Below are 27951 nucleotides of genomic sequence, written 5' to 3' on the forward strand. Positions count from 1 at the left end.
GAGGAGGGGGTTCCTTGTATTTGTGTTCCTCAATTCCCCACCCCCAGTGCCCCTGGTGTACCCCAGGAGAATGTGGGGTGGGAGATCCTGAAAAGCACCAGCTGCCCCGCTGGCCACCTGTAGAGCCTGAGCAGGGCCTCAAGCGACCCAAGGGGACACCTGAGGGGCTACCGGGTGAGGAACCCCAAAATTCCTTAAAATCCCAAAGGAGTTCCCAAAAATCCTAAAGGAACTCCCAAACCCTACCTGATTCCAAAACAGAATTCCCAAAATCCCACAGTTCCCAAAATCCTAAAGGAGTTCCCTAAAAATCCCAAAGGAATTCCTAAAAATCCCCAATGGAATTCCAAACCCCACCTTCTCCCCAAAATCCCAAAGGGAATCTCAAAACCCACGTGATTCCCCCAACCAATCCAGAATCCCAAAATTTCACCCAGAATCCCCTAAAATCCCAACGGATTCTGGAATTCCTACTGAATTCTTAAATCCATCCTAGTTCTTGTAATCCCAACGATTCTCAAATCTGCGACTTCCAAAGTCCTAAGAGGGAATCCCCAAAATCCAAATGGGAGCCCCAAAATCCCAACAGGAATTCCCAAAATCCTAAAGGAAACCCCAAACTTCCCATTTGGGAACCCCAAAATCCCAAAATTAACATCAACACAAGGAAACCAAAACCCAAACGAATTCCCAAAAAATCCTAGTAGGAATTCCCAAATGCCCATCTTAGTGGTACCTGGTGGCACTTTGGGTTCCGATGCCCCCCAAGGAGAAATTGGGGGGCTGGGGGGGGGAATTCTGGCAATTTGGGGGGGAATTTTGGGGGGGAGTTTTGGGTGGTGCCTTGGGGGGTTTTTGGAGAGAACTCCTGAGCATTTTTGGGATATCTTGGGGCACTTTGGGGGTGTTGGGGAGGTCCTTTAGGCGATTCGGGGGGCTTGTAACTCTTGGGGGTACCCTTGGAGGCTTTGGGTGCATTCTGGGAGGCAAGGTCTTTGGGGGGGGTTCTATCTACCTTGGGGATTTAGGGCTCCTAATACCCTTGGGGGGGCCTAAAGCTCATCCTTGGGGAGGCCTTGGGAGGAATAGCTTAAGGCAGCTGGCCTGTATTGCGTCAGTTTGCGCAGGTCATTCCTAGTAATGACCCTATTTTACGTGATATTTTAGGAACTTTAAGGAGTAGTATTTTGGAGCCTATTTTGGGGGTTATTTATGGGGCACACATTTTAAAATACCTAAGTGGTATCTTAAAACCATTTTGGGGGTTATTTTTGGGAGCATTTTAGGTGGTATTTTTGGGCCATTTGGGGGGGGTTTAGGACATTTTTTGGGAGGAATTTCAAGGCGATTTTGGGGCATTTTTGGGGATCAGTTTTGGGGATATTTTGGGGCATTTCTGGTCATTTTAGGTGAATTTTTGCCCATTTTTCGCTCCCTGACGCCCCCTCTAGTCCCCCAACCCCGCAGGTGCTGTACTGGCGGGACGGGTGGGTGGGGGAGCACCCCCGGCCCCCCGGGAGCCCCTGAGCCCCTCCAGCCGGGGGCGCTGGACGGTGCCGGGCGAGGCCGGGGGCCCCTGCTGGGCGCTGCAGCCCTGGAGCTGCCACCGGCTGCAGGTGCTCGTGTTCAACGGGAGGGGCGGCGGACCCCCAGCCGGGATCCGCTTCCACACCCCGAGGGGGGGTGTGAGCGCCTCTGACCCCAAAAGGTAAGTGGAATTGGGGATCGTGAGATAAAACCCCGGGATCCCAAAAAAGGGGAATGGGAATCCCAAAAAGGGGAAATTGGGATCGTGAAATACCCCCTGGGACCCCCAAAAAAGGGGAATGGGGATCCCAAAAAGGGGAATTGGGGATCGTGAGATAAAACCCCGGATCCCAGAAAAGGGAATGGGAATCCCAAAGGGGAAATTGGGATCCCAAAAAAGGGGAAATTGGGATCCCAAAAAGGGAAATGGGGATCGTGAGATAAACCGCCCAAGGGAATGGGGCTCCTGGGACCTGGGGAAATGGGATCCCAAAAAGGGGAATTGGGATCGTGAACACCCCTGGGACCCCAAAAAGGGAATGGGGGATCCCAAAAGGGAAATTGGGATCCCAAAAGGGGAAATGGGGATCCCAAAAAGGGGAAATTGGGATCGTGAAATACCCCCTGGGACCCCCAAAAAAGGGGAATGGGGATCCCAAAAGGAAATTGGGATCCCAAAAAGGGAAATGGGGATGTGAGATAAACCCGGGACCCTCAGGGGGGGGTGTGAGATAAACCCCTGGGACCCCCAAAGGGGGGATCCCAAGGGTGGGATGTGGAATACCCCCCAACCCCAAAAGGGTGGGGGATCCCAAAAGGGGAAATGGGATCCCCGGAGGGGGCGGAAAACCCCGGTCCCAAAAAGGGATAATCCCAAAAGGGGAATGGGGATCGTGAGATAAACCCCGGATCCCAGAAAAGGGGAATGGGAACCCAAAGGGGGAAATGGGATCCCAAAAGGGGAAATTGGGATCCCAAAAGGGGAAATGGGGATCGTGAGATAAACCCCGGGATCCCAAAAAAGGGGAATGGGGATCCCAAAAAGGGGAAATTGGGATCGTGAAATACCCCCTGGGACCCCCAAAAAAGGGGAATGGGGATCCCAAAAAGGTTGGGAACTGGGATCCCAAAAGGGGAAATGGGGATCCCAAAAGGGGAAATGGGGATCGTGAAATACCCCCCGGGACCCCAAAAAAGGGGGAAATTGGGATCCCAAAAGGGGAAATTGGGATCGTGAGATAAACCCTGGGACCCTCAAACAGGGGAATTGGGAGCGTGAGATAAACCCCGGGATCCCAAAGGGGAATGGGAATCCCAAAAGGGGGAATTGGGGATCGTGAGATAAACCCCGGGATCCCAAAAAAGGGGAATGGGGATCCCAAAAAGGGGAAATTGGGATCGTGAAATACCCCCTGGGACCCCCACAAAGGGAATGAGGGTCCCAAAAAGGGGAAATTGGGATCACCCGGCCCCACATGGAAATGAGGGTCCCAAGAAATTGGGTCCAAAAAAGGGGAAATGGGGATCGTGAGATAAACCCTGGGACCCTCAAAAGGGAATTGGGGATCGTGAGATAAACCCTGGGACCCCCAAAAAAGGGGAATGGAGATCCCAAAAAGGGGAAATTGGGATCGTGAAATACCCCCTGGGACCCCCAAAAAAGGGGAATGGGGATCCCAAAAAGGGGAAACTGGGGATCCCAAAAGGGGAAAATGGGGATCGTGAAATACCCCCGGGGCCCCCAAAAAAGGGGAAATTGGGATCCCAAAAAGGGGAAATTGGGATCCCAAAAAGGGGAAATGGGGATCGTGAGATAAACCCTGGGACCCCCAAAAAAGGGGAATGGAGATCCCAAAAAGGGGAAATTGGGATCCTAAAAAGGGGGAAATTGGGATCGTGAGATAAAACCCCTGGGACCCCACAAAGGGGAAGGAGGGTCCCAAAAAAAGGGAAATTGGGATCGTGAGATAAATCCCGACCCCTAAAAAGGGGAAATTGGGATCGTGAAATACCCCCTGGGACCCCCAAAAAGGGGAATTGGGATCCCAAAAAGGGAGATTGGGATGGCGTAGATGGACCCCCAGGATCCCCAAAAAAGGGGAAATTGGGATCCTGAGATACCCCCGGACCCCAAAAAAGGGGAATTGGGATTCCAGAAAAGGGAAATCGGGACCTCAAAAGGGGAAATTTGGCATCCTAAAATACCCCAAAAAATGGAAATCGGGGAGGATTCGGGGGTATTTTTGGGGGTCTCTGACCCGAACCTTGGGAGGATTTGGGGGAATTTTCGGGGTCCCTGAGCAGAGCCTTGGGAGAGGATCTGGGCGGGATTTTTGGGGGTCCCTCCCCCCCAGTAGCCGGGCCCCGAGGAGCTGCGCGTGGGAGCCTGGGGACACCGCGCTGAGCCCTCGAGTGAGCGGCGGTCAGCAACCCCAACGGCGTCCTGAGGCGCTCGTGCTCCAGTACCGCTGCGTGGTGCGTACTGGGAGCACTGGGAGGGATGGGGGAGCACTGGGAGCCACTGGGGTGGGGCACTGGGGGCAGTAAAAGTGGGGCACTGGGGGATGTGGGGCCACTGGGAGGGGCTACTGGAGAGGACACTGGGGAGCACTGGAATGGGGTTTTGGGGCACTGGGAGGGACTGGGATGGGGTTTGGGGGGCACTGGGAGGGATGGGGGCACTGGGAGCACTGGGAGGGACTGGGGAGAGCACTGGGGCACTGGGATGGGGTTTGGGGGGGCACTGGGAGCACTGGGATAGACTGGGAATGTTTTGGGGTTAATTCTGGACTGTTTTGGCCATTCTGGGGTGGGGGGCTTAAGGCTCTGATCTTTGTCCAGGATAGGGGCTCTTTTTGGGGCCATCCCAGGGATGTTTTTTTGGGGTTGATTCCGGGGCTCTTTGGGGCCATCCCAGGGATGTTTTTTTGGGGTTGTTCGGGCTCTTTTGGGGCCATCCCAGGATGTTTTTTGGGAGGGTTGTGATGTTTGGGCTCTTTGGGGCCATCCCAGGGATGTTTTTTGGGGGTTTGTTCCGGGCTCTTTGGGGCCATCCCAGGGATGTTTTTTTGGGGTTTGTTCGGGCTCTTTGGGGGCCATCCCAGGGGATGTTTTTGGGGGTTTGTTCGGGCCCTTTGGGGGCTATTCCGGGTGGGGTTTTTGGGGGGGCTTCGTTTGGGAGTTGTTTGGGGCTGGGTTGGGCTGTTCCTGATGGGCTTTTGAGATTAATCGCAGCTGTTTGGGGATTTTTTGGGGGTTCATTTTGGCGCTGTCTGGGGCTGTTTCGGTCATTCTGGGTTGGGGTTTTTAGGTTAATTTGGGTTTTGGGCTATTCCAGGTGGGGTTTTAGGTTAATCCAGGCTGTTCCGTGCGGGTTTTTGGGGTTAATTGGGGGCTTTCGGGCCATTCTGGCGGGGGGGTTTCTAAGGGGTTAATTGATATTTTGGGCCATTCTGGAGCGGTTTTTTGGGTTAATTCGGGGCTGTTTTGGGCCATTCCAGGACCGTTTTTTCTTAATAACTTGGGGTTGTTTGGGCTATTCCAGGTGGGATTTTTGTGTTAATTAGGGGCTGGGCACGGACCATTCCGGGTTTTTTTTAGGGTAATTAAGGCGAGCTGTTTGGAGCGTTTGGGGGCGGGTTTTTGGGGTTCCCTCAGCATCCGGACCCTTCCCAAGTGAGAGAACCAGGAGCGAGGGGATCCCCATGTAGATCTTGGTGTTCCCGCCGGGACCCTGAACGATGCCCCTGGCCCGGAGCGCATGGGCCGTACTGCTGAGCTTTCAGCCACCGCCAAGGCCCCCGGCGCGCCCCTCGGTGCAGCCTGGTGCACACGAAAACCCATGGAAACCGGAGGGCACCCCAAACCGTCCCATCCGGAGGCACCCCAAAACCCCACGAAAAACCGAGGCACCCCAAATCCGTCCCGAATATCCCGGAGGGCACCCAACCCACCGAAACCCGGAGGGCACCAAAAACCGGTCCCAGATATCCCGGGAGGGCACCCAAACCCACCCGAAAATCCGGAGGGCACCCCAAAAACGTCCCAAATCCCGGTGCCCCCAAAACCCACCCGAAAAAACCCGGAGGGCACCCCAAAAACTGGAGCCAAAACCCGCAGGGACCCCAAAACAGCCTAAAACCCGAGGGGACCCCCAAAACTGAGCTCGAAAATCCTGGGGGACCCCAAAAACTGAGCCCAAAAACCCGCAGGAGATCCCAAAACTCCACCCAAAAATCCCGCCTGAAAAACCGGCCCGAAAACCGTGGAAATTCCCAAAACTGGGCCCAAAACCAGCGAGGGAACCCAAAAACTGAGCCCAAAAAACCCGAGCTAAAACTGCGGGGAACCCCAAAACGTGCCAAAAACTGAGCCTAAAACTGCGGGGGGATCAAAAACCGACTCAAAACCGGCTCCAAAAGCGAGGGGCACCCTACAAAACTGAGCCCAAAAACGCTCCAAAACGGCCCAAAAAACTGAGGGGAGCACCCCAAAAACCACCCAAAATTGCGGGGGACCTCAAACCGACCGAATCTCAGCGGGAGACCCCAAAAACTGATCCCAAAATGCGGGGACCCAAAAATTGACCCCAAAACGTGGGGGACCCCCCAAAACCGACCCTAAAAACGCCCGGCGGACCCCAAAACTGCCTGAAACGGGGATCCGGAATGTGGCCCGGGGATTAAAACCACTTGGGGACCCCAAACTGCCGGTGTAGGGAGCCCAAAAGGTTGGGGGAGCCCAGGAATGAGTGGGGGGGGATCTGAAATTTCTGGGAACGGAACCCCCTGCGGGGTGGGACCAAGAGCGAGGGGTGGGGGGAGTAAGGGGCCCCCAAAACCACCGGGCGGGCCCCAAAAAAGGGTGGGAGGACCCCCAAATTTTGAATGGCCCCAAAAATTACCACACGGGGGGAAAGGGGACACCTCGAGACCCCAAAAAATGGAGAGGTCGTGAAGGGGTTCCCAGGGTTGGGAGAGGGGGTTTTTGGGGTGGGGGGTTTTGGGGGAGCCCTGTGCGGCCAGGCTGAACCGGTGCTGCGGCACGCGGTCGGGGTTTGGGGAGGTGGCCGAGATTTACGCAGCTGTAACGCTGGACCCTGGCCCAGCCGCAGGCCAACATCGAGTTCGAGGTCGAGTACATGAGCAAAACCAGTAAGGGACTGGGAGGGACTGGGAGGGGATCTGGGGACACTTGGGAGGGAGATTTAGGGGCACTGGAGGGGATTTTGGGGCACTGGGAGGGACTGGGAGGGGATTTGCGGGGCACTGGGAGGGGACTGGGAGGGGGATTTAGGGGCACTGGGAGGGATTGGGAGGGGATTGAGGGGCACTGGGAGGGACTGGGGGACACTGGGAAGGACTGGGAGGGGGATTTGGGGACACTGGGAGGCACCGGGGGAATTGGGAGGGGGTTGGGGGCACTGGGGGGACTGGGGAGGGATTTGGGGACACTGGGAGGGGGTTTGTGCAAGGTGGGGCACTGGGAGGGGCTTGGAGGGGCTTTTGGGGGGGACTGGGAGGGATGAAGGGGGCACTGGGAGCACTGAGGGATTTGGGGAGCACTGGGAGGGACTGGGGGTTGGGGGGGCACTGGGAGCACTGGGATAGACTGGGAATGTGTTTGGGTTAATTCTGACTGTTTTGGGGCCATTCTGGGGTGGGGGGGTTTAAGGTTGATCTGGGCTGGGCGGGTGGGTTGTTAGGGGCTGCTGGGGGCCTCCGGTGTTTTTTTGGGGGTTTGTTAGGGCTCCTTGGGGCCATCCCAGGGATGTTTTTTGGGGTTGATTCCGGGCTCTTTGGGGCCATCCCAGGGATGTTTTTGGGGGTTTTGTTCAGGGCTCCTTGGGGCCATCCCAGGGATGTTTTTTGGGGTTAATTCGGGGCTCTTGGGGCCATCCCAGGGATGTTTTTTTGGGGTTTGTTCGGGGCTCTTGGGGCCATCCCAGGTGATGTTTGGGGTTTGTTCGGGCTCTTGGGGCCATCCCAGGATGTTTTTGGGGTTTGTTCGGGGCTCTTTGGGGCTATTCCGGTGGGGGTTTTTGGGGGCTTCGTTTGGGGAGTTGTTTGGGGCTGGGTTGGGCTGTTCCTGATGGGCTTTTTGAGATTAATTCATGCTGTTTGGGATTTTTTGGGGGTTCATTTGGCGCTGTCTGGGGCTGTTTCGGGTCATTCTGGGTTGGGGTTTTTTTAGGTTAATTGGGGTTTTTGGGCTATTCCAGGTGGGGTTTTTTAGGTTAATTCCAGGCTGTTCCGTGCTAAGGGTTTTGGGGTTAATTCGGGGCTCTTCGGGCCATTCTGACGGGTTTCTGGGGGTTAATTCGGAGCTATTTTGGGCCATTCTGGCGGGTTTTTGGGGTTACTTCGGGGCTGTTTTGGGCCATTCCGGACCGTTTTTTTCTTAATACTTGGGGTTGTTTGGGCTATTCCAGGTGGGATTTTTGTGTTAATTAGGGGTGTTTGGACCATTCCGGGCGGGTTTTTTAGGTAATTGTGCTGCTTGGGCCATTCGGGAGGGCGGGTTTTTGGGGTTCCTTGCATCCCGACCCTTCCCCAAGAGAGAACTAGAGCGAGGAGGGGGATCCCCATGGAGATCTTGTTCCCGCCCGGGACCCTGAACACGACCCTGGCCCGGCTGGAGCAGGGGCGGTACCCGCTGGAGCTCCAGCCAACGCACGGCCACGGCCCCGGCCCTGTGCGCCTCGGCAGCCTCGGCCCGAGCCCCGGTGCGGCACGCCCCGAAACCCACCCGAAACCCGGAGGGCACCCCAAAAACCGGTCCTGAAATCCCGGAGGGCACCCCGAAACCCACCCGAAAAACCCGAGGGCACCCCAAAACCGGTCCCGGGAATATCCCGGAGGGCACCCCGAAAACCCACCCGAAAAACCCGGAGGGCACCCCAAAAACCGGTCCCGAATATCCCGGAGGGCACCCCGAAAACCCACCCGAAAATCCCGGAGGGCACCCCAAAAACCGGTCCCGAAAATCCCGGAGGGCACCCCGAAAACCCACCCGAAAAACCCGGAGGGCACCCCAAAAACTGAGCCCAAAAAACCCGCAGGGGGACCCCAAAAACAGCCTAAAAAACCCGCAGGGGGACCCCAAAAACTGAGCTCGAAAATCCCGGAGGGGGACCCCAAAAACTGAGCCCAAAAAACCCGCAGGGAGATCCCAAAACTCGACCCAAAAATCCCGCCTGAAAAACCGGCCCCGAAAACCGTGGGGGAACCCCAAAAACTGGGCCCAAAACCAGCGAGGGAACCCCAAAAACTGAGCCCAAAACCCGAGCCAAAAAACTGCGGGGGAACCCCAAAAACTGAGCCAAAAACTGAGCCCAAAAACTGCGGGGGATCAAAAAACCGACCCAAAACCGGCTCCAAAAACTGCGAGGGGCACCCCAAAAACTGAGCCCAAAAAACGGCTCCAAAAACCGGCCCTGAAAACTGAGGGGAGCACCCCAAAAACTCACCCAAAAAATCGCGGGGGGACCTCAAAACCCGACCCGGAATCTGCGGGGAGACCCCAAAAACTGATCCCAAAAACTGCGGGGGGGACCCCCAAAAATTGACCCCAAAAACCGTGGGGGGACCCCCAAAACCGACCCTAAAAACCGCCGGCGGACCCCAAAAACTGCCTGAAACTGGGGGGGATCCGAAATGGCCCGGGGGGGACTAAAACCACTTGGGGGACCCCAAAACTGCCGGAGTGAGACCCCAAAAACTGTTGGGGGGAGCCCGAAATGAGTGTGGGGGGGGGATCTGAAATTTCTGGGGGGAAGGAACCCCAAAGCTGCCGGGGTGGGACCCCGAAATGAGCGAGGGTGGGGGGAGGGCGAAAAGTGAGGGGACCCCAAAACTACCGGGGCGGGCCCCAAAAAAGGGTGGGAGGACCCCAAAATTTTGAATGGCCCCAAAATTACCACGGGGGGGGAAAGGGGACACCTCGAGACCCCCAAAATGGCGAGGTCGGGGGGGTTCCCCCAGGGGTGGGGGGGGGTTTTGGGGTGGGGGGATTTGGGGGTGACCCCCGTGCCCCCCCAGTGCTGCCGGTGCTGGGCACGGTCGGGTTTGGGGAGGTGGGCGAGGATTTCACGGAGCTGCGCTGGACCCTGGCCCAGCCGCAGGCCAACATCGAGTTCGAGGTCGAGTACATGAGCAAAACCAGTAAGGGACTGGGAGGGACTGGGAGGGGATCTGGGGACACTGGGAGGAGATTTAGGGGCACTGGGAGGGGATTTGGGGGCACTGGGAGGGACTGGGAGGGGATTTGGGGGCACTGGGAGGGACTGGGAGGGGATTTAGGGGCACTGGGAGGGATTGGGAGGGGATTTAGGGGCACTGGGAGGGACTGGGGGACACTGGGAAGGACTGGGAGGGGATTTGGGGACACTGGGAGGGATTGGGAGGGGATTTGGGGGCACTGGGAGGGACTGGGAGGGGATTTGGGGACACTGGGAGGAGATTTAGGGGCACTGGGAGGGATTTGGGGACACTGGGAAGGACTGGAAGGGACTGGGGGGACACTGGGAAGGACTGGGAGGGGATTTGGGGGCACTGGGAGGGACTGGGAGGGGATTTGGGGGCACTGGGAGGGGATTTGGGGACACTGGGAAGGACTGGAAGGGACTGGGGGGGCACTGGGAGGGACTGGGAGGGGATTTGGGGGCACTGGGAGGGATTGGGAGGGGATTTGGGGGCACTGGGAGGGACTGGGAGGGGATTTGGGGACACTGGGAGGAGATTTAGGGGCACTGGGAGGGGATTTGGGGACACTGGGAAGGACTGGAAGGGACTGGGGGGGCACTGGGAGGGACTGGGAGGGGATTTGGGGGCACTGGGAGGAGATTTAGGGGCACTGGAAGGGACTGGGAGGGGATTTGGGGGCGCTGGAAGGGACTGGGGGGACACTGGGAAGGACTGGGAGGGGATCTGGGGACACTGGGAGGGATTGGGAGGGGATTTAGGGGCACTGGGAGGGGATTTGGGGGCACTGGGAGGGGATTTGGGGGCACTGGGAGGGACTGGGGGGACACTGGGAAGGACTGGGAAGGGATTTGGGGCAATTTCTTGGTATTTTGGGACTGAACCTCACTGGGAAAAACGCGGGCGCGGGCTGGGGGTGTTTGGGAGGAGTTTGGGGTATTTGGAGGGGGTTTTGGGGCCCCCCACGACCCCCGCTCGCCCCGCAGCGGAGGAGCCCTGGCGCTCCTCGGGCCGGGCCAACTCCTCCCTGGGCCGGTACCGGCTCGGGGACCTCCGGCCCGGGACCTCGTACCGGGTGCAGTTCGTGGGCAGGAACCACTCGGGGGAGCGCGTGGCGTTCTGGGAGAGCGAGGTGCACACCAACGGCACCTGTGAGCCCCAAAACACCCCAAATTCACCCCAAAAAATCCCCAAATCCAGCCCAAAAAACCCTCAACCCCCCCCCCAAATCGACCCCAAAATCATCCCCAAAATCCAGCCCAAAATCACCCCAGAAAAAAACCCAAATCCAGCCCAAAATCGCCCCCCCAAACACCCCAAAATCCTGCCCCAAATCTCCCCCAAAATCATCCAAAAATCCAGCCCGATTCCCTCCACAGAGCCCTCAGATCCCGGGGTTGCTCCCAAAAGCCCCGGCGACTCCCCAAAATCCCCGCGGGAACGCCTCAAACTCCCCTCGGGGCTCCCCAAACCCCTGGGGGTGTCCCCAAAACTCCTCAAGGATGTTCCCAAATCCCCTCGGGACTCCTCAAACTCCCCTCAGGTCTCCCCAAACTCCCCTCGGGGCTCCCCAAATCCCTGGGGGTGTCCCCAAATCCCCGGGGTGGCCCCAAATCCCCGGGGTGTCCCCAACTCCCCTCAGGACTCCCCCAAATCCTCTCGGGACTCCCCAAAATCCCCTCGGGACTCCCCAAATCCCCAGGGGTGTCCCCAAATCCCCGGGGGATGTCCCCAAATCCCCAGGGGTGTCCCCAAATCCCCGGGGGTGTCCCCCAAAACTCCTCAAGGATGTCCCCAAAATCCCCGGGGGTGTCCCCAAAACTCCTCAGGGATGTCCCCAAATCCCCAGGGGTGTCCCCAAATCCCCGGGGGTGTCCCCCAAAACTCCTCAAGGATGTCCCCAAAATCCCCGGGGGTGTCCCCCAAAACTCCTCAGGGATGTCCCCAAATCCCCGGGGGTGTCCCCAGATCCCCGGGGGTGTCCCCAAATCCCCGGGGGTGTCCCAAAACTCCTCAGGGATGTCCCCAGCTCCCCTCGGGACTCCCCCAAATCCCCTCGAGTCCCCCCAAATCCCCGCGGGTGTCCCCAAATCCCCTCAGGACTCCCCCAAATCCCCTCAGGATTCCCCCAAATCCTCTCGGGTGTCCCCAAAATCCCCGGGGGTGTCCCCCAAAACTCCTCAGGGGTGTCCCCAAATCCCCTCGGGACTCCCCAAAATCCCCTCGGGACTCCCCAAATCCCCGGGGGTGTCCCCAAATCCCCGGGGATGTCCCCAAATCCCCGGGGGTGTCCCCAAATCCCCGGGGGTGTCCCCCAAAACTCCTCAGGGGTGTCCCCAAATCCCCTCGGGACTCCCCAAATCCCCAGGGGTGTCCCCAAATCCCGGGGGGATGTCCCCAGATCCCCAGGGGGTCCCACCCGTCCCCGGGGGTGTCCCCAGATCCCCGGGGGTGTCCCCAAATCTCCGGGGGGTGTCCCCAGATCCCCGGGGGTGTCCCCAAATCCCCAGGGGTGTCTCCAGATCCCCGGGGTGTCCCCAGATCCCCGGGGGTGTCCCAAAACTCCCCAGGGATGTCCCCAGATCCCCAGGGGGTGTCCCCAGATCCCCGGGGGTGTCCCCAAAACTCCTCAGGGATGTCCCCAGATCCCCGGGGTGTCCCCAGATCCCCGGGGGTGTCCCCAAATCCCCGGGGGTGTCCCCAGATCCCCAGGGGTGTCCCCCCCCCGCCGGTGATTTCCCGCCCCCCCGGTCCCGCAGTGCTGCCGCGCCCCGCGGGCGGTTTCGCCACCGAGGGCTGGTTCATCGGCTTCGTGAGCGCCGCGGTGCTGCTGCTGCTGCTGCTCCTCATCCTCTGCTTCATCAAGCGCAGCAAGGGGGGCAAGTATTCGGGTGAGCCCGGGGCCCCCCGGCCCCCCCCGGCACCCCGGAACCCCCCCCGAGCTGGAGGAGCCTCCGCGGGGGCTCCACGGGGGATTGGTTTGGTGGAGGTTTGGGAATTTGGGGGGGTTTAGGGGGGGATTTTGGGGGGTCCTGGGGGGGTTTGGGGGGTTTGGGGGAATTTTGGGATTTTGGGGGGCCCTGGGGGTTGGGGGGGGGAATTGGGAATTTGGGATTTTGGGGGCTTTGTGGGGGGGATTTGGGATTCTGGGGGGGTTTGGGTGGGGTTGGGAATTTGGGGGGTCCTGGGGGGTTGGTGGAGGTTTGGGGAATTGGGGGGTTTGAGGATTTTGGGGGGTCCGGGTTGGGGGTTGGGGGGTGCTGAGGGGGGATTTGGTGGAGGTTTGGGAGTTTGGGGGGTCCTGGGGGGTTGGGGTTTGGGAAGGGGGGGTTTGAGATTTGAGGAGGGGGTGCTGAGGGTGGGGAACAGGGATTTGGGGAGGGGTCGGCATTTTTAGGGGAGTTTTGGGGGTTTGGGGATGGGGGTTCTGAATTTGGGGAAAGCTCAGGGGGTCCCCAAAGCTGATGGGGAAATTTGGGGGAGGACAATGGGAAGATTTTGGGGGGTTGAGATCAAGGTGAGGGCTCTGTATTTTTGGGGGTGGGGGCGGTTCTGAGATTTGGGGAGGGGTCCCCAAGGTCTGATGGAACTGGGGAGGGGTCCCCAATGTCTCAGGGATTTGGGGAGGGGTCCCCAAGGTCTGAGTGAATTGGAGGGGGTGGGGCAGTTCTGGGAATTGGGGGGGTGTCCCCACGGTCCGAGGGATTTGGGGAGGGGTCCCCAAGGCCTGAGTGAATTGGGGGGGTCCCTAAGGTCTGAGGGGTTTGGGGAGGGGTCCCCACGGTCCGAGGGATTTGGGGAGGGGTCCCCAAGGTCTGAGTGAATTGGGGGGGGTCCCTAAGGTCTGAGGGGTTTGGGGAGGGGTCCCCACGGTCCGAGGGATTTGGGGAGGGGTCTCCAAGGTCCGAGGGATGTGGGGAGGGGTCCCCACGGTCCGAGGGATGTGGGGGGGTCCCGGGGGTGCCGCGGCCCCCCCTGAGCGCAGCTGCCCCCTAGTGAAGGACAAGGAGGACACGCAGGTGGACTCGGAGGCGCGGCCCATGAAGGACGAGACCTTCGGGGAGTACCGGTGAGAAATGGGGCGGGGCTTGGCGAAACTGGGCGTGGTTTGGTAAAACGGGCGTGGTTTGGGTTTAAATGGGCGTGGTTTCATGTAAATGGCTGTCGTCTGATCGGGAGTGGGCGTGGCTTTGTGGAGGGGTTTATTGCGATTGATGTGATCTGCCCCCCACTAACTACCCGCTCATTAACTGCCCCCCTCATTAATTAATCGCCCTCGTCACCAAATGCTAATTGCCCCTCTCTCATTAATCGCTCGCTGCTAATTGCCCTGGGCTAACGCAGGTCCCTGGAGAGGTAAGGGGGGTCTGGGGGGGTCATTGCACCCATTGGGGGGGTGGGGCCCTGGGGGGGCATTGGGGGTCCTCGGGGGTGGGGGAGGGGTCTTCATCCATGTCATTCCCTTCCCCCGCCCGTGCAGCCCCTCACAGCCTTCGTGGGGGACGTTGTTGGTCAATGGTTGGGTTAATGGTTGGTCAATGGTTGGGTGTTGGTTGGTCAATGGTTGGTCAATGGCTGGGTCATTGGTTGGGTCAATGGATGGGTCAATGGTTGGGTCATTGGTTGGTCAATGGTTGGGTCATTGGTTGGGTCAATGGATGGGTCAATGGTTGGGTCAATGGTTGGGTCAATGGGTGTTGGTTGGTCAATGGACGGGTCAATGGTTGGGTCAATGGTTGGGTCATTGGTTGGGTCGATGTTTGGTCATTGATTGATCATTGATCGGTCATTGATCGGTCATTGATCCCCTGTCGCAGCGACGGCGAGGAGAAGGCCTCGGGCAGCTCGGGGCGATGTTGGTTGGGTCAATGGTTGGGTTGATGTTTGGTCATTGATTGGGTCAATGGTTGGTCATTGATTGGTCATTGATTGGGTCAATGTTTGGGTCAATGGTTGGGTCGATGTTTGGACATTGATTGGTCATTGATTGGGTCAGTGGTTGGTCACTGATTGGTCATTGATTGGGTCAATGGTTGGGTCGATGTTTGGTCATTGATTGGTCATTGATTGGTCATTGATTGGGTCAATGGTTGGGTCAATGGTTGGTCATTCATTGGTCACTGATTGGGTCAATGGTTGGGTCGATGGCTGGTCATTGATTGGTCATTGATCGGTCATTGATTGAGTCAGTGGTTGGTCATTGATTGGGTCGATGGTTGGGTCGATGTTTGGTCACTGATTGGTCATTGATTGGGTCAATGTTTGGGTCGATGGTTGGTCATTGATTGGTCATTGATTGGTTATCGATCGGTCATTGATCGGTCATTGATCCCCTGTCGCAGCGACGGCGAGGAGAAGGCCTCGGGCAGCTCGGGGCGCTCTCTGGGCGCGGCGGGCGCGGCGCTGGGCAGCGATGACAGCCTGGCCGGCTACGGCGGCAGCGCCGACGTGCAGTTCAACGAGGACGGCTCCTTCATCGGGCAGTACAGCGGCGCCCGCGGCACGGCCGCCGGCAGCTCCGGCCCCGCCAGCCCCTCGGCCGCCGCCCCCCTCGACTGAGGGACCCCCGCCCCGGGGGGGGCACTGGGGGCGTCACCACAGCCACGGGGGCGTGCTGAGCGTGGGGCGGGGCCACCGTGGTGCTGGGGACATCCCTGGGTCATGGGGGGACACCCCAGTGGTGGTGGGGACCCCCCAGTGTCACAGTGGGACCCCCATCCAATGGGACCCCCAATGTCACAATGGGACCCCTCACCAGCACTGGGGACCCCCCCCATGACATAGCAGGACCCCCATGACCCTGGGGACCCCCATGTGTCACTGGGACCCCCCCTCCATGGCCCTGGGACACCCCCCAAACCCAAGGGGGACCCCCAGACCCCCCCACATTTAAGGGCCCCCTCCCCTCCCATTTAAGGGCCCCCCCACCCCCTTCACTGCCAAAGGGGGGGTCCCTTAAACCCCCCCCCCTCAATTTGGGGGGGTTGTTTGGGGTTGGTGGGGGGGGGCACAGGATGCCCCCCAAAAACACCTCACAGCGGTGGGGGGAGGGTGGGGACCCCCCTGTTGGACTCAGCCAAAAATCCCTCCCCCACGCTGGATTTTGGGGGGGGTCTGGACACGGGGGGGGCTCTGCAGACCAAAACTGGGGGGGGGTGTGGGGGGCAAGGAGGGGATTTTGCCCCTCCCCCTTCCCCAGATTTTAGACCCTTCCCCCCTCATCCTTCACTCCTCCGAGACCCTCCCCCAAAAAATCTCTGGGGGATTTTTTTTGGGGGTGGGGGTCCCACCACGCCCCCCAACCTCTGAATGCATCTCACGGCGCGGCCTTGGCAACCTCACACGAGCCGGCGGGGGGGGGGTCTGCACCCCGAACCCCCCCCGCACCCCAAAACCCCCCCGGGCCCCCCCCCTGCACCCCCAAAACCCCCCAAATCCCCCCCCCCACCCCAAAATCCCCTCCCCACGGGGGGGTCCCGACCCCAACCCCCCCCCGCACTGTGTCGTAGCTTTGTAGCCCCCCACCAATGTGTGCGGTGCCCCCCCCTCCCCAAATCCCCTTTTTATGGGAAAAGAAGCGGAAAAATTGGTCCAAAGGGCCCCAAAAACGGCAGCCGAGCCCCCTCCCTTCCCCCACCATGTGTGACCCCCAAGCAAAAAGCGCCAAAACCACGTGGAGCAAAAAAAAAAAAAAACGCAAACCCCTTCCCCCCCGAAAAATATTAAAAAAGGGGGGGAAAGCCCCAAAAATAAAGAAGGAACTGCCGGGAAAAGGCTGGGGGTGATTTTGGGGAGGGGGCTATGGGGGCCGGGGGGGCTATAGGGGGGTCTTTGAGGGGGTTTGGGGGGGTTATGGGGGTCTGTAGGGGGTCTGGGGGGTTTTGGGGGGGCTATAGCGGGTCTGGGGGGTCTATAGGGTCAATGGGAGGGGTCTGGGGGGTCTTTGAGAGGTTTTGGGGGGGTCCAAAGGGGGTCTTGGGGGGTTATGGGGGTCTTGGGGGGTTCTGGGGGTCTATAGTGTCTGTGGGAGGGGTCTCTGGGGTCTCTGGGGGTCTTTGGGGTCCGCCCAGGCGGTGGGCGTGGCCTCGACGAGTGGGCGCGGCTTCGCTAAAGGGGCGCGATCGCCGTGACCACGCCCACATTGACCGCGCCCCATGCACAACACAACCGCACCCACATTCATATTTGCATTGACCACGCCTCCAAGCGCGACCACACCTACTTTAACCACGCCCCCATTCGTGTTTTGGCCGCGCCCCTCACTGCTGACAGTGGCCCTCACGGTTGACCACGCCCCCCATGGGCTGACCACGCCCCCTCCCCTCACGGCCGGCCACGCCCCCTCCCCTCACGGCCGCCGCCGCCGCGGCCGGACCGGCCCGAACCGGGGCCGGAACCGGGGCCGGAACCGGAACCAGAACCGGAACCAGAACCGGAAACAAGAGCCCCGGCCCCGGCCGCGGGAACCGCCCCCGGGCGGCGGAACCGGCCCCGGAGCCGCCCCCGAGCCCCCGGCCCCGAGCCCGCCATGAGGGCCGGGGGCGCGGGGGGCGCGGCCCCCGGGCGAGGGGGGCGAGGCTGAGGCGGCGGCGGGGGCGGGGGGGTCCCCGGGGGTGAGGGGGGGTCTCAGGTGAGGGGGGGTCCCGCCATGGGCTGCAACATGTGCGTGGTGCAGAAACCGGAGGAGCAGCACCGGGTGATGCTGCAGGTACCGGGATATGGGGGGGGAAATGTGGGGAGGGGGCTGCAGGGACCGGGATGTGGAGGGAAATGTGGGGAGGGGGCTGCAGGGACCGGGATGAGGAGAATGGGGATAAATGGGGAGGGGGCTGCAGGTGCCGAGATGAGGGGGGAAATGTGAGGAGGGGGCGAGGGACCGGGATGAATGGGGATAAATGGGGAGGGGGCTACAGGGAGCTGGCTGGGGAGGAATGGGGAAGGGGCTGGAGGAGAATGGGGATAAATGGGGCTGGGGGGCTCGGGGGGCTGCAGGGACTGGGATGGGGAAATGTGGGGGGGGGGCGTGGGGAGGAATGGAGGTAAATGGGGAGGGGTCGATGGGGTGAATGACTGGGGAGGGGGGTGCAGGTAGGGAGCCATGGAAGGATAAATGGGGAGGGGGCTCGGGGGAGAATGGGGAGGAAAGGGAAATGGGTCTGGGGGCTCGGGGGCTGCAGGGGCCGGTGTGGGAAGGGGAGAAGGGAAATGGGTCTGGGGGCTCGATGGAGAATGAATGGGGAGAGGGGCTGTGAATGGGGGAGGGGGGAAGAAAATGGGTCTGGGGGCTCGGGGGCTGCAGGGAATTGGGGGAGGGGGACAGGTAAAGGAGAGACAATTTGGGGAGGGGGCGAGGCCAGGTAAAAAAGGGTCTGGGGGCTTCATGGGGGGGTCCCGAAGGGGCTTCAGGGCCAGGTAAAGGAGGGTGGGACAGGTAAAGGGTGGGGGGGCACAATTTGGGGAGGGGGCGTTGGAGGGGGGGCGGTGGGACAGGTGAGGGGGGGGTCTTTGGGAGGGGGGAGGGGTCGCTGTGGATTTGGGGGTGGGTCCCCGTGTCCCCCTCGCCCCCCGCCCCTCGGTTGCCATGGTAACCGCGCCCGCCGCTTCCGGGCGAGCCGCAGACAATGGAGGGGTGGGCGGGGGTCTGGGGGGGCTTTGGGGAGGCTCCGGGGGGGGCTTTGGGGTGGGGGAGGGGGCGGGGGTCGCGGGGGGGCGAAGGGGGAGCGCGGCTGAATTTTGGGGAGGGGGCGGGGGTTGGGTTTGGGGACAATGGAGACACCCAGGGGGGAATTTGAGGAGGGGTCCTGACCCCCCCAACCCCCCCTCAGGTGAGCGGGAAGGAGGGGCCGCGGCGGGGGGGGCCCCGGGGGGGCTCCAAGGAGCCGCTGGTGCTGCAGGTGCTGCGGAGGAGCCCCCGGGGCCCCGCCGGAGCCCACCCCCCCCCGCCCCCCCCGCCGTGGGCGGGGCCGGGACCCCCGCCCCAAATCGGGGGGCGGGGCTGGTGGACAGCGGCACCCAGACGGACATCAGCTTCGAGAGCCGCCTGGGGGGGGCCGAGCCGTGAGTGGGGGGCTGGGGAGACCCCCGGGGGGGGGGACACACAGGGACCCCCGGGGAGGGGACACACAGGGACCCCCGGGGGGGGAGGGGGACACACACAGGGACCCCCCCCTTGGGCATTGGAACCTCCCAGAGACCCCCAGGGACCCCCGGGGACCCCCCCCTTGGGCATTGGAACCCCCCCAGATTTTTCGGGGACCCCCCCCCCACCCCCTTTGGGCCTTGGACCCCCCCAGAGACCCCCGGATCATTGGGGACCCCCTTGGAACCCCCCTTCAGATCTTTGGGGACCCCCAAATGCTCCCCGGATATTTGGAGACCCCCCCCCCCAAATCCCTGGGGACCCCCCCTTTCCCCTTATCCCCCCCAGACCCCAATTTGGGGGTGTCCCCCCCAATCTGACCCTTCCTCACCCCCCAGGACCCTCTCACTGGCAGCTGCTGAAGCCCCCAGACCCATTTTGGGCTGTCCCACCCCAGGACCCCCCCATTTTAACCCCTCTGAGACCCCAGACCCATTTTACCCCCCAGGGCCCCCCAAAAACCCTTCAGGGACCCTTTTGGAGACCCCTCCCCGCTTAACCCCCCCCGAGACCCCTCCCCAAAACCCTTTGGGACCCCTCCCCCCGGGACCCCTCCCCTGATTTTCTGTGCCCCCCCCAGGCCCCCCCTCCCCCAGGATTATTTTGACCCCGCGGATTTGGGGGAGCCCGAGCGCCCCGAGGAGCTGGAATATGAGGTGGGGGTCCTGGGGGGGGGGGCCTGGGGATTTGGGGGTCCTGGGGATTTTGGGGGTTGGGAACTCCAAAGTGGAAAAAAAAGCAGCAAAAAAATGAATTTATTGGGGAGGGGGGAGGCTGGGAAATTGGGGAGGGGTCCTGGGGGGGGGGTCCTGGGGATTGCTGGGGGGTCCTGGATATTTTGGGGGGGGGTCCTGGATATTTCTGGGGGGTCCTGAGTATTTTTGGGTGGGTTTGGTGGGGATTGGGAACCCCAAAGCAGAAAAACAATGGAGCCAAAAAATGAATTTCTTGGGGAGGGGGGAGGCTGGGAAATTGGGGAGGGGTCCGGGGGTCCCGGGGGGGTCCCGGGGGTCCCAGGGGTCCCCCTGAGCCCTGTGCCCCCCCCCAGGAGGTGGAGCTGTACAAAACCAGTCACAAACTGGGAATCACCGTCTGCTACCGCACCGACGGCGAGGAGGACCCCGGCATCTACGTGGGGGAGGTCTGCTCGGGGAGGCCGAAATCCTGAGAGAGACCCCAAAAAATCCTAAAAATACCCCAAAAAATCCTAAATGATACCCCCAAAAATCCTAAATGATACCCCCAAAAAATCCTAAAATATACCCCAAAAATCCTAAATGATACCCCAAAAATCCTAAATGATACCCCAAAAAATCCCCCAAAACCATAACCCCAAAAAACTAAATATACCCCAAAAATCCTAAATGAGACCCCCAAAAAATCCTAAAAAATACCCCCAAAAAATCATAAAATATACCCCCAAAAAATCCTAAAAGATACCCCAAAAAATCCTAAATGATACCCCCAAAATTCTAAATGATACCCCCAAAAAATCCTAAATGATACCCCAAAAAATCATAAAAAATATCCCCAAAAATCCTAAATGATACCCCAAAAAATCCTAAAAATACCCCCAAAAATCGTAAAAAATACCCCCAAAAATCCTAAATGATACCCCCAAAAATCCTAAGTGATACCCCAAAAAATCCTAAATGATACCCCAAAAAATCATAAAATATACCCCCAAAAAATCCTAAATGATACCCCCAAAAATCCTAAATGATACCCCCAAAAATCCTAAAAATACCCCCAAAAATCCTAAAATATACCCCAAAAAAATCTAAAATATACCCCCAAAAATCCTGAAAGATACCCCAAAAATCCTAAAAATATCCCAAAATCCTAAAAATACCCCCAAAAAAACCCCAAAATACCCCCCAAAAATCCTAAAATACCCCAAAAAAAAAATACCCCCCAAAAAACCCCCAATACCCCCAAAAACCTAAAATACCCCCCAAAAAAACCCAAAAACCCTCTACCAACCAATATACTCAAAAATCTAAAAATCCCCACCAATCCCCCAAATCACCCCATAAACCAAATCCCCACTTAAACCTCCCCACCAAAAAAACCCCCAAAAAATATAAAAAATCCCCCAATATCTTAAAAATCCCCCAAAAAATCCGAAAAAAATCGGAAAAAATCCCCCAAAAAATCCTAAAAAAATCTCCCCAAAAATCCTAAAAAATCCCCAAAAAAATCCTAAAAATCCCCCAAAAATCCCAAAAAAAAATCCAAAAAATCCGAACCCCAAAAATCCTAAAAAAATCCTAAAAAATCCCCCAAAAATCCTTTAAAAATCCTAAAAAGTCCCCCAAAAATCCTAAAATCCTAAAAATCCCCAAAAAAATCTTAAAAAATCCCCCAAAAAATCCTAAAAAAATCCTAAAAAATCCCCCAAAAATCCTTTAAAAATCCTAAAAAGTCCCCCAAAAATCCTAAAAAGTCCCCCAAAAAATCCTAAAAAAATCCTAAAAAATCCCCCAAAAAATCCTAAAAAAATCCTAAAAATCCTAAAAAAAAAATTCCCCCCAAATCCCGCAAGGAATTTCCTAAAACTCCTGAAACTTTTGGGGTTTTTGCCCCCCCAGGTGAACCCCAACAGCATCGCGGCCAAGGACGGGCGGATCCGGGAGGGAGACCGGATCGTGCAGGTGGGGATTGGGGATTTTGGGGTAAATTTGGGGATTTTGGGGTAAATTGGGGGATTTTGGGGTTTTGGGGGGATTTTTGGGGCATTTTGGGGCATTTTGGGGGGATTTTGAAGGGAATTTGAGGGATTTTAGCGTGAATTTAGGGCCAGTTTTGGGGGAGATTGTGGGAGATTTGGGGGGATTTTGGGGGTTTTGGGGGAGTTTGGGGGATTTTGGGAGGATTTTGGGGAGGGATTTTGGGGGAATTTGGGGGGATTTTGGGGGGATTTGGGGGGGATTTTGGGAGGGATTTGGGGGGATTTGGGGGATTTGGGGGGAATTTTGGGGGGAATTTGGGGGATTTTTTGGGGGAATTTGGGAGCGATTTTGTGACATTTTGGGGAGATTTTGGGGGGCCTTTGGGGGATTTGGGGATTTTGGGGATTTTGGGGGGGAATTTGGGGGATTTTGGGGGGGAATTTGGGGATTTTTGGGGAATTTGGGGGATTTTGGGGGGAATTTGGGAGGGATTTTGTGACATTTTGGGGAGATTTTTGGGGGGGCTTTTGGGAGGGATTTTGGGGGAATTTGGGGGTTTGGGGGATTTTGGGGGGAAAAGGAAATTGGGGATTTTTGGGGGAATTTGGGGATTTTTGGGGGAATTTGGGAGCGATTTTGTGACATTTTGGGGAGATTTTGGGGGGCTTTGGGAGGGATTTTGGGGGGAATTTGGGGAATTTTTGGGGGGGATTTGGGGTCTATTTTGGGGGGATTTTCTGACATTTTGGGGGGATTTGGGGTCGATTTTAGGGGGCTTTTGGGAGGGATTTTGGGGGGAATTTGGGGGATCTTTTGGGGAGATTTTAGGGGGATTTGGGCGGGAATTTGGGGGATTGTTGGGAATTTGAGGGGAATTCGGGGAATTTTGGGTGCAGATTTTGGGGGGAATTGGAAAATTTGGGGGGAATCTAAGGGATTTTCGGGGGCGGTTTTGGGGGGATATTTGAGGGGAATTTAGGGGATTTTGGGGGGATTTTCGGGATTTTTGGGGGGAAATTTGAGGGGAATTTGGGGGATTTTTGGGGGGGGATTTGAGGGATTTTGGTGAGAATTTGGGGCATTTTGGGGGGATTTTCTTTGGAGATTTGGGGAATCTAGGGGGAATTTTGGGGCATTTGGAGGGGGGGGCTTGGAGGATTTTGTGGGAATTTTGGGGATTTTCGGAGGAATTTGGGGAATTTCGGGGAATTCTTGAGGGAATTCAGCAGAATTTTGGGGCGATTTGGGGCATTTTCATGGGCAAACCCCTCAAACCCCCTTTCCCCCACCCTTCCCCATCCCCTTGATTTGAGGAGGGGTCTCCCCAATTTGCGCCCCCTCCCCACATTTCAGATCAACGGCATGGAGATCCAGGACCGCGAGGAGGCCGTGGCCTTCCTGACCCGTGAGCAGCAAACCAACATCTCCCTGCTGCTGGCCCGGCCCGAGAGCCAGGTGGGGCTGGGGGCGCCCCAAATCTGGGGAGGGGTCCCGGGGGGGGGTCCCGAGGGGGTTTGGGGCAGTTTGGGGGAGATTTGGGGGAGTTTGGGAGCAGCAAAAGTGAAAAAAATGGAGCCAAAAATGATTGAGCTGCGGAGGGAGAGGAGTTTGGGGGGGCTGGGAAATTGGGGAGGGGTCCCCCAAATTTGGGGAGGGGTCCCGGGGGGTTCTGGGGAGGGGTCCCGAGGGGGTTTGGGGGATTTGGGGGGATTTGGGGCAGTTTGGGGGAATTTGGGGGAGTTTGGGAGCAGCAAAGGTGAAAAAAATGGAGCAAAAAATGATTTACTGGGGAGGGAGAGGAGTTTGGGGGGGCTGGGAAATTGGGGAGGGGGCGCTGGGGGGGGCCCAGATTTTGGGGAGGGGTCCCTAGGGAGTTTGGGGGGGTCTCTGGAGGGATTTGGGGGGGATTTTGGGGAGTTTAGGAGCAGCAAAAGTGAAAAAAATGGAGCCAAAAATGATTGAGCTGCGGAGGGAGAGGAGTTTGGGAGGGCTGGGAAATTGGGGAGGGGTCCCCCAAATTTGGGGAGGGGTCCCGAGGGGGGTTGGGGCAGTTTGGGGGGGATTTTGGGGCAGTTTGGGAGCAGCAGAGATGAAAGAAATGGAGCCCAAAGTGATAAAGTTGGGGAATTTGGGGAGGGGGAGTTTGAGGGAAGAGAGTGAGAAATTGGGGAGGGGTCCCAGAGCTTTTGGGGGGGGGTCCTGAGGAGTTTTAGGGGGGTCCCCAGGGGGTTTGGGGGGATTTGGGAGCAGCAAAGATGGAAAAAAAGGCAAAAGTGATTGATTGGAGGAGGGGAGTTTGGGGGGAGCTGGAAATTGGGGAGGGGTCCTGGGGGGGGGGTCCCCAAATCTGGGGAGGGGTCCTGGGGGCTTTGGGGGATCCTGAGTAGGAATTTGGGGGGAATTTTCAGGATTTTGGGGATCCCTGGAGGTGAAGAAAAAGGAGCCAAAAATCCTCGATTTGGGGGGGGGAGGGGTGGGAATTTGGGGAGGGGTCCTGGGGAGGGAGGTCCCAGATTTTGAGGAGGGGTCCTGAGGGAATCTGGGGGGGGAATTTGGGGGGATTTTAGGGGATTTGGGAGCACAAAAGATGAAGGAAAAGGAGGCAAAATGCATTGATTTGGGGAGGGGGGCGGGGGGGAATTTGGGGAGGGGTCCCGGGGGTCTTTGGGGGTCTCAGCCGCCCCTCCCCCAGCGCTGGAAGGACAGCGACCGCGAGGATTTCCTGGATGAGTTCGGCTCCGATGAGGAGGGGGAGCTCAGGGGGGCCTGAACCCCCCCCGGGCAGGTGAGAAATGGGGGGAAAACGGGAAAAAATGGGAAAATGGGGGGAAAATGGGAAAAAATGGGGGGAAATGGGAAAAAATGGGGAAAAGGAAAAATGGGGAAAAAAGGGAGGAAAATGGGGGAAAATGGGGAAAAGGGGGTAAGAATTGGGGAAATGGGGGGGAAAATGGGAAAAATAGGGAAAAATGGGAAAATTGGGGAAAATGGGGGTGGGGGGGAAATGGGGAAAATGGGGAAAAGGGGGGAAAATGGGAAATGGGAAAAATGGGAATGGGGGGGGAAAATGGGGGGAAAATGGGGAAAAGGGGGAAATGGGGGGAGAATGGGGGGGGAAAGGGGGAAATGGGGAAAATGGGGAAAATGGGGGAAAATGGGGAAGAGTGGGGGAAAAAGGGAAAATGGGAAAATGGGGAAAAATGGGGGAAAATGGGGAAGAATTGGGGAAAGGGGGGGAAAGTGGGGGAAAATGGGAAAAATGGGGAAAAATGGGGGGGGGTAAGAATGGGGGGGGGGAAATGGGGGAAATGGAAAGTGGGGGGAAAAATGGGGAAAAAAAATGGGGAAAAAATGGGAAAGGGGGGGAAGGGGAAAATTGGGGATGGGGGGAAAATGGGAAAAATTGGGGAAAAGGGGGGAAAATAGGGGGAAGTGGGAAAAATTGGGGGGAAATGGGGGAAGAATGGGGGGAAGGGGGGAAATTGGGGGGAAAAGGGGAGAAAATGGGAAAAAGGGGGGGAAAGGGGGAAGAATTGGGGAAAAGAGGGGGAAATGGGGGGGAAAATGGGAAAATGGGGGGGAAAGGGGGGAAAATGGGGGGGAAAGGGGGAAGAATGGGGGAAAGGGGGAAAATGGGAAAATGGGAAAAATGGGGAAAGGGGGGAAAATGGGGGGAAATGGGAAAATGGGGGAAAATGGGGGAAAAATGGGAATTAGGAGGCAGGAAATGGGGGGAAAATGGGAAAAAGGGGGCAAAATTGGGGGGAAATGGGATTGGGGGAAATGGGAGAAAATTTGGAAAAATGGGAATTGGGAGGGGAAAATTGGCTAAAAAATGGGAATTGGGGGGAAGTGGGAATTGGAAGAGGAGAACTGGGGAAATGGGAATTGGGGGGCAAAAAGTGGGGGGAAAATGGTGAAAAATTGAGAAAATGGGAATTGGGAGGGAAAACATGGGAGGGGAATGGGAAAGAAATGGGAATTAGGAGAAAAAAAATGGAAATTGGGAGGGGGAAAATGGGAATTGGGAATTGGGGGGGGTAGATGGGAACTGGGAGGGGGGGAAAGGGGGAAAATGGGGATGGGGGTAAAAACCGGGGGGGAAATGGAAATTGGGAGGGGGGGAAATGGGAATTGGGTGGGAAAAATGGAAATTGGGAGGGGAAGAAAAGAGGAAAAATGGGGATGGGGGGAAAATGGGGAAAAATTGGGGGGGATTCAAATGGGTCTGGGGGTTAATGGGGGGGTTCAAATGGGTCTGGGGGTTCAAATGGGTCTGGGGGTTCAAAATGGGTCTGGGGGTTCAAATGGGTCTGGGGGATTCAAATGGGTCTGGGGGGTTCACATGGCTCTGGGCAGAGGGGAAGGGGCGGGGAGGGAATTGGGGGTGCTGAGGGGTCCCGGGCTGGCGTGAAGAGTCCGGGGGGCTACAAAGGGGTCCTGGGGGGTCCTGCTCAGTCTGGGGTCCCCACCCGCAGCCCCCCAGCCCGGCCACGCCCGGGGGCGGCCGCGGCGCCGAGCCCGACAGCGGCGTGGGGCGCACGGACGAGTCCACGCGCAACGAGGAGAGCTCGGAGCACGATCTGCTGGGCGAGGAGGGGGGCGAGGGTCCCCCGGCACCGCCTCGGCCTCCCCCGCCTCGCCGCGAACCCCAAAACCCCCAAAATTCACCCCAAAACCCGCCCCGGCTCCACGCAAAAGCCGGCGCTGGATTGGCGGCGGCGCGGAGCGGCTCCGGCTCCGGCTGCGGGTCGGCGGGAAGAGGCGGCAGCGGAGCGGGCGGGCGGCGCGGAACGGCGGGGTTCGAACCGGGCTTGGAACCGGGCTTAGGAGCCGGGCTTAGGGGCGAGGTTAGAGCCGGGTTTAGGAGCGGGGTTAGGGGCGAGGTTAGGAGCGGGGCTTAGGGGCGAGGTTAGAGCCGGGCTTAGGGGCGGGTTTGGCACCGGGCTCGCCGCCGCTGGCCGCGCTGAGCCCCGCGGAGCTGCGGCGGTACCGGGCGCTGCGCGGGCGCTGCGCGGGGCCCGCGGGCCGGGCGGAGCTGGCGCGGCTGGAGGAGGAGCTGCGGCACCTGGAGTTCAAATGCCGGCACCTGCTGCGGGCCCAGCAGCTGGAGCGGCTCCGAGAGCGAGGCCGCCGAGCCTGGCGCGACCCCCGCCCGGGGGTCGAGGGCCCTTTGGCCGATATCGCCGAAGCTCCGGAACGCGACAGCACCAGCGCCTACAACACCGGCGAGAGCTCCCGCAGCTCCCCGCTCCTGCTGCGGGCCGGCCTCGGAGCCGCTGCCCCGCCGCCCTCCGGAGCGGCTGCGGGCACCGCTAAAGGGCCCCGGGGAAAGCGGCCCGGCCGGGACCGGCTGCTCAAAGCTCGGGCCATCAAAATCCTGGAGGAGCGAGGCGGCTCCACCGACGACGACGCGCGCAGCGAGCTGAAAACCGGGCGCTACTGGAGCCGCGAGCAGCGCAAGCAGCACCTGGCGCGGGCTCGGGAGCAGCGCAGACGCCGGGAGTTGCTGCTCCAGGGGCGGCCCGAGCCGCCGGCGGGGCCCGCAGGGGTCGCGGGTACCGTGGGAGGGGTCGCGGAGGTGCCGCCCCCTCCCCAGCACGGGCAGGGGTCGCGGCGGGGGCTGCGCAAGAGGAGCCGGCGCATCCTGGATAACTGGGTGACCATCCAGGAGATGATGCTGGCGCAGCACGGGGGGCGCCTGGAGCACCCCCTGCTCTCGGTCACCACCGTGTGACACCCCCGGGGGCTTGGGGACATCGTGGCTGGGGGGTTTGGGGACAGAAAAAATCCTCAAATCCCCCAAAATTCCTCAAATTCCCCCAAAATGTCTCCTTTTCGCGTTAAGGACAAAGCCTCTCCCGCATCACGCGGCGCTGTCCCCTCCGGGGGTCTCTGTCCCCTCCGGGGGTCTCTGTCCCCTCTCGGGGGTCTCTGTCCCCTCTCGGGGGTCTCTGTCCCCTCTCGGGGGTGTCTCTGTGTCCCCTTTGTCCCCAACTCCCCCCCCCAAGCACAAGGTGAGGGGGGGTCGCCCCCCCTTGTCCCCCCTCCCCCGTTGTCGTGTCTGTGGCCGTGCTTAGTTTGGGGTTCTTTAGGGTTTTTTCAGGGTTTTTTTACACTTTTTGTCACTTCCTCCTCCTCCTCCTCCCCCCCCAGGGCTGGGAGGGTCCCCGGAGGCCGAACCAGCCCTGGACCCCCCCCCCCAAAAAAAACCGAACAAAAAATCCTGGGGTGTTTCCCCTCCCCCACCCCTGTGTGTGTGTCGGGGGGGGAGGGGCCGCATTTGGGAATTAAGGAAAAACAAGAAAACCTCGTTTTTACTCATTTCACCCCTTTTTGTGCAGCCTCGTGTTTGGGGGAGGGGCGTGGAAAATCTTGGGGACTCCCAAAAATTGGGGGGTGTGCAAAATTT

General features: G+C 58.9%; 2 protein-coding genes across 2 annotated transcripts in view; both read left to right on the forward strand.

Annotated features, from left to right (window-relative positions):
- The window catches only part of LOC115917162 (neuronal-glial cell adhesion molecule-like), a gene marked incomplete at its 5' end in the record, with an annotated part of 30677 nt that extends 14869 nt beyond the window's left edge, over positions 1 to 15808 (forward strand). The window contains 10 exon segments of the mRNA XM_030970894.1: positions 124 to 174; positions 1468 to 1502; positions 1504 to 1584; positions 1586 to 1708; positions 9556 to 9689; positions 10715 to 10879; positions 12488 to 12619; positions 13725 to 13797; positions 14073 to 14084; positions 15071 to 15808. Of these exon segments, the coding sequence (XP_030826754.1) occupies positions 124 to 174; positions 1468 to 1502; positions 1504 to 1584; positions 1586 to 1708; positions 9556 to 9689; positions 10715 to 10879; positions 12488 to 12619; positions 13725 to 13797; positions 14073 to 14084; positions 15071 to 15287 (1023 nt within the window).
- Positions 15809 to 17368: 1560 nt separating this feature from the next.
- Positions 17369 to 27868, forward strand: LOC115917164 (PDZ domain-containing protein 4-like). Its single transcript, XM_030970895.1, has 10 exons — positions 17369 to 17436; positions 18554 to 18681; positions 18720 to 18785; positions 19448 to 19523; positions 19916 to 20008; positions 21459 to 21521; positions 22893 to 22994; positions 24232 to 24303; positions 26018 to 26389; positions 26431 to 27868. The coding sequence occupies exons 1-10, from the start codon at positions 17377 to 17379 to the stop codon at positions 27274 to 27276; spliced, it is 1878 nt and encodes a 625-aa protein (XP_030826755.1). The 5' UTR covers positions 17369 to 17376; the 3' UTR covers positions 27277 to 27868.
- Positions 27869 to 27951: the final 83 nt, after the last annotated feature.

Source organism: Camarhynchus parvulus, unplaced genomic scaffold (assembly GCF_901933205.1).
Source record: "Camarhynchus parvulus unplaced genomic scaffold, STF_HiC, whole genome shotgun sequence".
Classification (NCBI taxonomy): domain Eukaryota; kingdom Metazoa; phylum Chordata; class Aves; order Passeriformes; family Thraupidae; genus Camarhynchus; species Camarhynchus parvulus.

Excerpts from the sequence above, each read along its gene's own strand:
- LOC115917164 (XM_030970895.1), top strand. The coding sequence starts at position 17,377 with ATGGGCTGCAACATGTGCGTGGTGCAGAAACCGGAGGAGCAGCACCGG. Across the intron at positions 18,786-19,447 it reads CGCCTGGGGGGGGCCGAGCC|GCCCCCCCTCCCCCAGGATT; the intron begins GTGAGTGGGGGG and ends TGCCCCCCCCAG. Across the intron at positions 26,390-26,430 it reads GAGCCGGGCTTAGGGGCGAG|GAGCGGGGCTTAGGGGCGAG; the intron begins GTTAGAGCCGGG and ends GGGCGAGGTTAG.